The sequence below is a fragment of the Etheostoma spectabile genome, chromosome 9, assembly GCF_008692095.1.
Source record: "Etheostoma spectabile isolate EspeVRDwgs_2016 chromosome 9, UIUC_Espe_1.0, whole genome shotgun sequence".
NCBI classification, from domain to species: domain Eukaryota; kingdom Metazoa; phylum Chordata; class Actinopteri; order Perciformes; family Percidae; genus Etheostoma; species Etheostoma spectabile.
Genome location: NC_045741.1, coordinates 36,711,109 through 36,722,969, shown reverse-complemented (window position 1 = coordinate 36,722,969; position 11,861 = coordinate 36,711,109). Strand labels below are relative to the sequence as shown.

At 40.8% G+C, this 11,861-nt stretch overlaps 1 protein-coding gene across 1 annotated transcript in view; it reads left to right on the top strand.

Moving 5' to 3' along the window:
- The first annotated feature begins 694 nt into the window (after positions 1 to 694).
- Positions 695 to 11,861, top strand: part of unc13a (unc-13 homolog A (C. elegans)) — a 47,452-nt gene continuing 36,285 nt past the window's right edge. The window contains exons 1-9 of the mRNA XM_032527082.1: positions 695 to 1,052; positions 5,215 to 5,244; positions 5,335 to 5,434; positions 6,809 to 6,926; positions 8,001 to 8,124; positions 8,957 to 9,027; positions 9,304 to 9,358; positions 9,995 to 10,024; positions 10,825 to 11,020. Coding sequence (XP_032382973.1) covers positions 1,031 to 1,052; positions 5,215 to 5,244; positions 5,335 to 5,434; positions 6,809 to 6,926; positions 8,001 to 8,124; positions 8,957 to 9,027; positions 9,304 to 9,358; positions 9,995 to 10,024; positions 10,825 to 11,020 — 746 coding nt within the window. The 5' untranslated portion in view covers positions 695 to 1,030. The remainder of the gene's footprint in view (positions 1,053 to 5,214; positions 5,245 to 5,334; positions 5,435 to 6,808; positions 6,927 to 8,000; positions 8,125 to 8,956; positions 9,028 to 9,303; positions 9,359 to 9,994; positions 10,025 to 10,824; positions 11,021 to 11,861) is intronic.

Below are 11,861 nucleotides of genomic sequence, written 5' to 3'. Positions count from 1 at the left end.
GAAGCAAAGGGCCACGGTGCGGAGTCGAACCCGCGGCCGCTGCGTCAAGGAGTGAACATATATATATATATATATATATATATATGGGTGCGTGAGCTACCCAGACGTTCATGTAATGTTTCTAAGTGTCTTAATCTGTTGGGTATTATTCTGTCAGCTCCAAGAGTTTTCAGACATGAGGGAAGGGATTGGGGGGGTTCTTGTACACAATGTTTTAATTTATTTGGATGCACTGTGCATCTCAAAAACCACTCTTCAGCTGTGAAATTGATTGCTACATCAAAACATTTGTTCCGCATCACACTTTTACCCCAGGTCACTTGCCTAGGGCAAGCCGTTTTAACGTTAAATACCTAAACTGAATATTTACTGCACATATCTGTAAAGGCACACCACACACTTTGAGAACGACTGGTGTACATGTGAAGATGAATGTTCTTTAACTGGTTCACTGCCAAGTCATTTACCAAGTCCTACTGTTTCCTTAGAAGTAAGGCTGGCTGGGTTTTGAAAAAAATCAGTTACATCATACAATTCTTCGCCGAATAGCTCCATGTTGATAATGTGATATCATCTGAGGATTTCTGAAGATGTTTTTGAGAAATGTGTTTAGTGAAAAGTATAGAGGGAGAGGCTAATAATCAGGTGTTTCAGCATCTCAACCTCCAGCGCCGCTCTGACGTCACTGCCAGGAGCTGTCCTCTCATCGGCGGTGCTGAAGCTGAACAAGATGGCTGTGTGTTGGGGAGTGGAGAGCTGAAAGAGAAGTGGCGGAAAGAGTCTCCAATTTAGACAGTCGCGCCATTGAAACGAAGATAGGATTGCGACGCTGGCGTTAGCTTTCGAAGTGTGAAGATTTTTTATTTTTGTCAGGCTAACGTGCCCCTGCCAGGACCCGCCTCTGCCAGCGACGGCAGGCTCCTTCATCTCCAGCCCAACGATTACAACCCAGGCTGTATACTGCACAAATTAGCTCAATTACGGACGCTGGTGAAGAAGCTGGACCCTGTACTAAAGGCGCAAATAAGAAATGTCATTGCTGTGTGTTGGAGGTAAGATAACTATAATCCATGTATTGGCACGACTTGCTGTGAATTTCCTCGAGCTGCTGGTGTGAGCAGTCTCAATAGATCGAAGTCCGATCTTTACTGCTTTTGGGGATTCACGTGTAACGATAACGATCCATCCATTAATAGTTTTTATTTTTTTATTTGCCACGCTATTTAAAGCAAATCCCAATAATAAAGCGACTACTTTACACCACCATTGGATATATACTATCATATTTCAATATTTCAATCCTACTGTCCAGGATCACAGCATGGACTCATTTTATACAAACCTGCCATTCCTACAACCGGATCGATTTACGGAGGAGGGGCATGCTTTTGTGGCAGCCGCTGTCAAACATAGTAAAACAAGATGTAACCCACTATCAGTTTCCCCCCGTGTGTCAGAGCCGGGGCTGTTTTTTGATTCATGTAAAAAAAAAAACGGAAAGCGTTTTGATTAAAAATCATCATTGCAGACGTTTCATCTTAGTTTCATGCGTAATTGCGCGGACCCAAAAAAAGGCGTGAAGTAGCTTACCGTATTTATTTAAGCCACGCGATCGTTTGCAGCATTCAAAAGCGATCTCGTCTGTTTTACATTCAGAGGCTTTTCGGTGAATCAGTGATAAGCCCTTAAATGTCACGGATGTCAGTCACTGTAAGAGCATGTCATGTAAGCTATGTTGGTTTTGACTGGGGAAGTTGGGGTTTCCCTACATGTAATGGATCAGGACCTCCAATTAGAATCACGACTGAATACCTCCATTTATTAAGACATTATTTCTTCTAATGAATCCGAGTCTTTTGCTGACAGCTTTAAATTGAATTACATTACTGTGCAAAAGGCAACTGGCTACATTATGCCAATACCATTATCCTGGTCATCTCATGTAACCTTCCTAACAGCCTCTGGTCATCCCCAGATCCCAGAACCATCCTTAAAGTTTCACAAGGATTAAAAAGGCATACTTTCTTTTTACATTGCCCCATACAACTCTCAGAACATTTAAATGAACTTCATGTTGTTACAGCATTTATTTAACATAAAACAACTGATCTGCAGCCCTCCTGAATCCTCAATGAGGTTCCAAAGTTGCACAGTTAATAACAACTCTGTAATAACACCAGAGCCTAAAATTAGCACCATGGATCTGAGAATTTTGGGCCAGGTTGGGCTTATTTCCTTCTCTGAGACACTTGATAAATACGGCGCCTGATTTATTGGGGAGCAGTGATGGAAAGATGGAAGAGTGATTGCTTCGGGCTTCTTTTTTAGATTCACAGAGAGGTTGTAGTGTGTATGAAGAGGCTGCTATGTTGTTGACACCAGAGCTAAAGCTGATTGCACAGATGTCAGGATTAAGATTCAGGTTCGTTGGTGGTCCCTTTATGTCCCGAGGCTTTGTTGGCATAGCAACCACAATGGTATTTTAGGTCTCTGCTGGCATTTTGCCATCCGTTTCCACACACTCTGTAATAGGCCTGGAGCTAGGTTTATATTGATATACGTTTCCACGGTGGCTGTGAGGAGAATGAAAAATAAAATAAATTGATGAGCATGGCGGTTCACCTTGAGCTGTTCAGTAACATGAGTGGGGCTAATAAACATTGAAATAGCAGTAGATATGGCATTGCCTGCTCAGAGATGTGTGTATGCTCTACTTCCATGTCTCGTGATGTTAGCTGTAGTCTTTAAAATTATGATTGCCTGTGCCACAGAAGCTGAATAAGCGTATTCAGATCTAGCAACCATCCTCTGACTGTCACTCTCTGTAGCCGGATGCCAGTTCATGCCTTAGAACTTTATAACAGAGAGAGCCAAGAGAGACATCCTCATTACTGTCACCTTCTCTCATTAAGGCATTATCCACACATCTGTTTAAGACCATTTCCATATGCATGCAGATCATTAGGGAAGATCTTTTGCAAAAGAAGTCAGAAAGTCTAACGTTAGAAATTAACATAATTAGCAACAAACCATTCTTGGCTACACCTGTCTTTTTACCATTTCAAACACACTACTGCGTTATTGTAATAATGACTAAGGTTATTGGGAGTCTGGCAATAGTTAGAAGCAAAGAAAGATCAATTGGTTTATCAATGGAAATATATACAGAAGATATACTGTAGCATTCCTATTCTACAATTAATGATTCCAAGGCTACTTATATTTGATGTTTATATTCTCTGAAATGTTTTAGGGAAGATGCTTAAAGTCTGCATTGTCTATGTATGTTGCACTTTTTCCCATTATAATGTTTCTCACAGGTTTTCATCTGTGTGTATGAGAGGAGTTTCCAGTCATCACTGACTACCATTGCATACTTTTATAGCAGTCATACTCTAATCAGAGTCATTGATATATTTCCACGGTATACTGCAGGTGTGTAACCGAATTTGATTTGGCAGAGGACACTCACACACTGCTTTTCATTTAATTGTGCTCATGAGTCATTTGGATTTTTTTTCACTGCGATTCCTGGTGTCCGTAGGGTTGCTCTGCCCCCACACCCCCAAACACCACCCACCACCACTACCACACAGACATACACACGCACGCACACACACCCCTTTCCGGCACCCCCCATCCCTGTCACACTGCGTGGTTATTTTTAGTGTTGGGGCTGCAGCTAGCTCTGCCTGCATCCGGCTGCACAGAGAGATTAATGGAGCACAAGAGAAAGAGAAAGAAAGGGAGCACACGTGCACACTGGCCACATGGCAGGGGGAGCTTGTGAAAGCAAGTGAGAGGGAGAGAGAGAGGACCGATGACTGACTGGTTGATGGTGAGGAGAGGACAGTGTATAAGAGGGAGAGAGAGAGAGAGTTGGCAGCAGTGCCAAGGTTGATCTGTCATGTACTGTCTATTTAAAGCAAAGAAATAACTCATTTGAACGCCCCTTTGTCAAAAGTGAATTCAAGAGCCGTCCTCACCACTTAGGTCTGACTGCCTTGTCAGCAGCTTAAGTATCAGGATGTGGATTTTACTTTGAAGTTGACTACGAAGCACATGCTCCTCCACACCACTTACTCCGACACTTGCCTCATGAATCAAGCCAATATTTAGGCGATAGACATTATCCCAATGGTTTGCTGGGGTGAAGCTATTTTTAGACGCCAATTTGACAACAATGATTATCATGCTTGCTCTGCTGTCAATGACTATGAAAATATTAAGTGTGTTTTTTTGTCAGCATCCCTTTTGCTACCCTCATTAAGAAGATTGAGTGTGTATTTAGTTCTTTCTATTTTAGAGAGTAAGACTGTAGTTCACACATTACAAAGCCATTCTTCTTGCAGCCACATGCTTAAAGAATATTTATGGGCTTTTTGTTGCGACCCAATCCCACTTATTCCCTTTATTTCTTTCCTGACATTTTACATCAGTGAAAAGAGGCAGGGATAAGAAAAAAACAACAAAAACACAGAACTCCAAATATTAATACCTCACTACTGAACATAGGGATGCTGGGCATCGGCAGGGTGCTGGATTGACTGAATAATGAATAGGCCGTTGACGTCACTGTGGTTTTAAAAGTCAGTCTAGTACTTTCAGAGGTCCCTGCTTGGAGTTGCTGGCAGTGGCCCCTCAGCAGAGTCTCATGTATTGTGTGAGACAAAAAACAGCGCTGCGCTGTCTTTTATCCAGCAACCCCTGTTGTCATACATACACACACATCATTCAGAGAGGACGAGGCATGTGGCCGCTCTCTTCCATGGCATCAGCTATTACTCTCACCTGCACAAACAGATTGTTCTTCTAGCCCTCTGACTCAGAGATCCCGACATCTCCTGCTGAATGGATGCAGTCTTTCATATGGAGATCCTGGCATTCTCCACAAAGAGGATCTAGAGGAGTCTCAGGCTGAGCAGAACCCCCCCCCCCCCCCCCCCCCTAAAATGCCAGGCACCTGCCAATCACCTGCCAACTGATACTTTCATGCACATGAGGTACAGGCAGAGGCCTGTCTGGACTGTATAAGTCCCATCACAGTCTAACCCTTGGTCTGAAAAAAGCCTTTTAGGATTCATTTGAACGTTTGCAGCATGAAAATGTGAAATCTTTGAAAACAGTCATGTTCTCATGTTTGCAAATTTGATATTTGAACTCACTTTTTCTAGTTAGACTAATTCCTTCCTTGTTTTCTCAATTTTCTTGCAGTGAAGAAAGCCAAGCTCGATGGACCCCAAGGTGAGTTGTGACGCGTGGACATCATCCATATGTTACTATCATTTTTTTTTTTTTACTAAATTATGTTGTTACTTTTGTACTATTTTACAGAGAAATTTAACACATACGTGACCCTGAAGGTGCAGAATGTTAAGAGCACAACCATTGCTGTGCGTGGCAGTCAGCCATGCTGGGAGCAGGACTTCATGTTGTGAGTGCTTCTTGCCCTCTTTCACATCTTCTGCCCCCTTGTTGTCATGGTTGTCTGGCTCTGCTGTATTGATTTTGACCACATGTTTAACTGTCTATTGGGAGTGGGACAACGTTAAAGCATTGCAATGCTGAATCAGTGAAATACTCTTCCAAGTGTTAAGCTCCCTGCTAATTTTTCTCCAAGCTCTGGCTCTGCTGCCACAGCAGCTTTTTAGTATGAAAATGTTGTTGTAAAACCATCATTAAATGACATGAACGTTTTTCCACTTAAAGGTATTTAAAGAGTGCATGTTTGCTGTTGCTATTATGGTTTGATAAAGTTCAAAAAAATCAAATCTAATCTAATGTCAATATCCGTTGGCAGATGCAAGTCCATAGGAATGTGCAAATAGTTTCAACGTAGGCATTAAATAAGGAATGAATACTGTCAATTCACATGTATGGAGCTGTCACCTCAGGGGCTCAATTCAGCACACAGATGTTGCGCAACACAGAGCAGCAGGGTCAGCTGTGACATTTATAATTTCTAAAAGGAGTTATTTTTGCCCTATTCCTCATTTTTTTCCTTTGAAGAGTGAGGGGATGACATAACGATTATTGAAATAAAGTTTATTATTATTATAAAACCTGCTCCAGCAAAGTTCACACACCAATTGAAGAGGGTTTCTCTTGGCTTCATTACTCCTCATAACTCCCAAAAGGAAGAAAAAAAACACAACAGATACTGCTTTTATGTTTAGTCTACTAGCCATATCTTCCAAACAAAACAGTACATTCAGCCATTTTCCAAATAACCCCCTTAGCTCCGAAGGAAACAGAAAGATGTATTTCCATATTAACGATGTGGTTCTTATTAGGTTTTCACCAGTGGGCTTGAGAAGAGGCACTGCTTGACAATGAGAGATGCTTACTGGGCTGATAACCTGCCAGTCAGATTTGTAATCACTTAACGAATCCCAACTAGTCCAGACCTTAGCTTTATATATGGTGTATAAGTGGTGCTTGATGGAAAAATGAATCATAGAGTGCACTGCTGTTTGTTATACAGAAATGTAGATAGTCTCAGCTGTTGTCCTATCTGTGCTCTCTCTTCTATCCTGCCGGCAGCCTGGTAGACAATCCCCTACTCTTTCCATCTTCATGCTGAATGACTCATTTCCCTCTGCAGATTGAATCCCAGTGCATATCCATCACCAGATTTAAGTGCATAGACTGTATTTCTGTTGAAAGGCCTCTGTGCAGTGAGGTGTCTGAATACAACCCTGTCTCCACTCAGCTTTTAATAACGCTGTATAATTTTGCTCTCCTCCCTCCACTTTTTCTAACACATTTCTCTTTCCTTAATCCGCCTCTGCCTCTTTTTGCTGAGCAGTGAAATAAACCGCCTGGATCTAGGCCTAACAGTGGAGGTGTGGAATAAAGGGCTGATCTGGGACACCATGGTGGGCACCTTATGGATCCCCCTGAGCAACATACGGCAGTCCAATGAGGTACACTCTCTCTCTCTTTTTGGCTCCCAGCATTAGGTTTTATTAGCTACATTACTGTACATTTAACCGATATTCCAATCTGAGAGATGAATGAATTTAATTACTAAAATGACCTTATCAACATATGAGTTATGAAAACATGTCACGTTTAATGTTATTTTATGTAAAGCCTTAATGTGAAACTTGCAGAGTGTTTCAAGTTTTTTTATTTTTTTGTTTTCTGTGTTTAGATGCCACGTTTTACATTTCTTACAATTTAAACATCAAATAGTTAATAGAAAATAACTGCGGAGCCTTGTAGATATTCTGTTACCACAGGGACTTTTCACACAACAGTTATGACATGCAGATCAATAGCTGCTACGTGTTCCTGTATTTGAAATATTCAAAAAGTAACTAATGAGTATATATTAAAGAAGCAAGAGATACATTGTTGTCGTAATCGTGGATATTATAAACAAGTCATTGTGGGAAAGTAATTGTTTAGCTTCATAGAAGGTGTGTCTTTGTTTTCAAGGTCATTAGCATTGTTATCCAACATTATTTGTTTTCTTTTAGTGTTTCAGTATTTGTTGATACTGTGTTGTGTTCAACTGCATACTGTTGCCTTTGTGAAATATACTGTACTTAGCATAATCATATTCTTAGACTTGGTATTTTTGTGCACCTTGAATTGGAATAGGTTAATTAAGTCACTTAATACTAAGAAGTGGACACATTCCCTTATTTCAAGATGATCTAATGAGTGGTTCTTGTCAGATTTCTGTCAGGAACTGCATCATTAAAAAAAATAGTTCAAGAAGACATCTGCTAACACCTGTAAAGCTCACTAATTGTATCAAAGTTTTTTTTATTCCATATACAAACAGAAATGTAAAAATGATAAGTTGGGTTTCCAGGGGATTATGTGCAGTAATTATCTAGCTGAACAGCGGCCAAGGGAGGTGACTTCAGGTAATTTGTGTTGTCACTCTAAGACAGTCTGCACATTTCGCATACCAAATAGCATATTTATCACACAGTAAGAATAGTTTAAGTTATATTTCTCTGCCCCTCTTCCTCTATCTTTTCCAGGAGGGTCCAGGCCAGTGGCTGACCCTGGACTCCAATGCGATCATGGCCGAGAATGAGATCTGTGGAACTAAAGACCCAACCTTTCACAGGCTGCTGCTTGACACCCGCTTTGAACTGCCACTAGGTTTGGCTTTTCGTCATAGTTGTATTTATCCTACGTGTTCAATTCTGTAAATTGTTTCATTCATAAGTGCCAGAGTCGGATATATACCATACATACGCTACCGGTCAAAAGTTTGGGGTCACTTAGAAATTTCCATTGCACTCCATTATAAACAGAATACCAGCTGAGGTCAGTTGCATTGTTTTTTTTTAACCCGGTCAGCAGTTTTCAACTTACATTATGTGCTTACATAATTGCAAAAGGATTCTCCAGTGTTTTCTCAGTTAGTTTTTTAAAATGATATCAGATTAGTAAACAGAACGTGCCTCTGGAACATTTGATAAATGGTTGCTGATAATGGGCAATGTAGATGTTGCATTAAAGATCAGCCACCCACTTAGATCAGCTGGTATTATGTCTATAATGGAGTGGCATGGAAATTTGTAAGTGACCCCAAACTTTTGACCGGTAGTGTATGTTTCAATGCAATGTAAAAAACAAATACCCTTTCTACTGTTGCTAATATTAGTATTGTGACTTCAACATACAACTACTATCTCAACCACTATCACTTTTACTGTTAGTACCACCTCTCGGACGGCTACTCCCAATACTACTACATTTACTACATATATGCTGTTGTTGCTACTTTGACTACTATAGTACTAACACTACATCTAGCACTGTTACTTGAGATTGCTTAATCAATCTATTACTATCTAACACTGTTGCCATGGTTTTAAAATGAATTCATTTGATTGCTGTATGGTTCTTTTGCAATGTTTATACAGAGAGACATGTATTGTATGTGCTGAGTAGAGGATCATGTTGTGTGTTTGTATGTTTCCTGCAGACATTCCTGAAGAAGAGGCCAGATACTGGGCCAAGAAACTTGAACAACTAAATGCCATGAGAGATCAAGACGTAAGAACTTAACTCCACATTCCACATCACTCTCTCTGCAGCATCTGTTATCTATATTTCCTCATCTATCTATTTATTCTTTCTTTTTCTTTCATACCACCTTTTCTACTCTGTGTTTCCTTTCCACCTCTTTCTTCCTTTACCATACTCTCTCTAGTTCTATGTGGCTGCCGATAACAGCAAAATTGCAGAGTCAATGTATTTTTACCAGCAATTTTCCTAAGAAGAAGTGCTAGATCTTACTTTCTAAGATGTTGTTTTTTTTCCCCTCCTCAGTATGCCTATCAAGAAGAACAGGAGCGACCACTACATGCACCAACCACACAGTGCTGTGAGTGTCATAAGCCACTTCTGCGTCGACCGCCTGCTGTGTTCTCCCCCACTGTGTCCTTTTTATGCCTCCTTATTTCCCCTCCCTTCCCCTCCCCTCATTCCCTCTGCTCCAAAAACAAGACTAGACGGGAGGTGGAAATGAGGCTGAGAGATGAAGCCTAGGAGGAAGGGAGGAAGCTGATGTGATGAATCATGCATTCAAGTGATGTGTGATGAATGTGAACTGACATACGATGGACTGTCAGACACACATCACCCTGTCTGTCTGTCTGTCTGTCCAGTAATGATGACACAGGGAGCAAGTGTGTATAGTATACACTAAATCTGTGGGTTGGATGGCGGTGTGAAGCCTGTGTGTGTACAGATGATAGCAGGTAGCGTGTAATTTTTGGTCTGGAAGTATTTTCTGTTCTTAGTTATTGCAGCATCTGACCTTGTGTTTTTTTTTAACTCATACACATGTAGATACATACTCATTTCTGGACCCTCTGCACACATATTAACATTTTAAAGCACATATTTCTCAGGGCTACACATCTCTACATGTTTGATAACCCAGTCTTGTGGACTGCTGATGTGTTTAATGTGTGGCCCAAACCTAATTTGGTTTTTCCAACCCTTTATCTCCTTGCAGGTAATTGGAGTCTGTGGGGGGATCAGCAAAGTAAGTTTCTTTCATGCGCTTCTGCTAATGGCGTAATTCTGTATTTATTGTCCATGTCTCGCTTTAATGTAATGATCTCCTTGTGTAGTTTTCCTCAGAGACCATAAGCTGCCATGAAAATTTATATTTTTTCCCCACTCGTCCTCTCTGAACTTCCTTTCAGCTCATATCCATATTCTCCTGATGAGCTGGAAGAATAAGAATCAGTGAAGTTACAGTAAATCAATCTGTGTGGTGTTTGGTGAAGATAAATATCAGTCTTTCCAAGGGCATTATTTCCACTAGTGATGGTGCTGTCCCCCTCACTTTAATACTTTCAAGTTGATTTTATTACTGAACATCGTTTTAATGTTGTGCCACCAAAGTTTGGAAAAATGTTGATACACTCATCTGAGTCGCCTTCAGTTATTATCGTGTAGTTTAGCAAGGAGTAGCGACTGGGGCGTAAGTGACATTTTATGCCCTGATATTAAAATTACATAATATCTATACATGATACAATGATTAGATTTTAATTTACAGATAATATCATCCTAAAACACATTAGAATTGAACAAAGTATAATAAGACAGTAAATAAACAATTTTCTTTGCAGGAAAGATGCAAGTAAAACAACTGTCTATCAGAAAGGATCAGGTATCTACTGTATAAAGGGGGCTTCAGGGAGCTAGAACACCATTATTCCATGCCATTGTGCCCCCTATACACTATACAAATACTGTATAATACAATTCTGAGCCATCATTGTCTTCTCGTGTTTTGTCACTTCATCTTGTCTCCTGCTGTGTTTGTGTGAACAGACGAGGACCCAGACAGCGCCGTGGACGACAGGGACAGCGACTACCGCAGTGAGACCAGTAACAGCATCCCGCCTCCCTACTACACCACCTCCCAGCCTAACGCTTCCATGCACCAGTATCCCATGAGGACTGAGAACTACATACACTCATACAACGATGAAATCCATGAGCTGGACTACGACCACAGAGTCATGAGGTGACAAGCACCCTTCAGGCACTACGTAGACATAACTGAGACCGAATGGTTTCCTTTTAATGAGATTATCATGGCGGGCTGTCATAATGTGTATGTACAGAGAGAAAGGGTTTGTTTTGCTGAAACAGAAAGGGGAAAAAAACCTAAAGAAAAAAAGTGTTTAATGTTGAAGCCAAATTATCACACTCCCCATCTTAAGTATTGCTATTTGGAGTCTAGCATTTAGCCCTTAAACAGCTCAGCCTCAGCAACCTTGTTTTGTTTCACATGGTAACATGTTGTCCCAATGTGCTCTCCTTCTCTAGAGAAGAACCCTGGCCTCAGTGTATACAAGCATGCTGGCACACAGTTCTTGTATACAGGTCATGTATGAAGTGGGCCTCTGTGGTACATGTGTGAATGGGTGTGTGTGCCTGCATCATTGTGTTCATATTGAGTGTCAGGACCTCTGCGCTAACTTGGGTAGAAACTAGCAGTGATTATGAACACTTTTGTTCAGGGAAGCTGAAACGGAAAGTTTGACCTTTTCATTTGGTTAGATGTAGATGGCTGAAATACACCATACATACAAGTGTTCAACCTCAGTGAGAGGTCATTGTGCAGAAACTTAAGGATAAGTTCACAATTTTTCAAGTCTGGCTTTAAACAATAGCCAGGTGTTCATATGAACATTGAAACAGGTTTGGATGCTGTAATCATTCCTCTTGTTCATAGTGATTATTAAGAGATCCGTTCCTTTGCTCTTCTCATTTAAGTGATGGGGAACAACATCAAGTAGGTATATTCTGTAGTTACTGTCTAGTGCAAAATTCCCTCTTTGTGCCTCTGGGTTTGAGCTGCA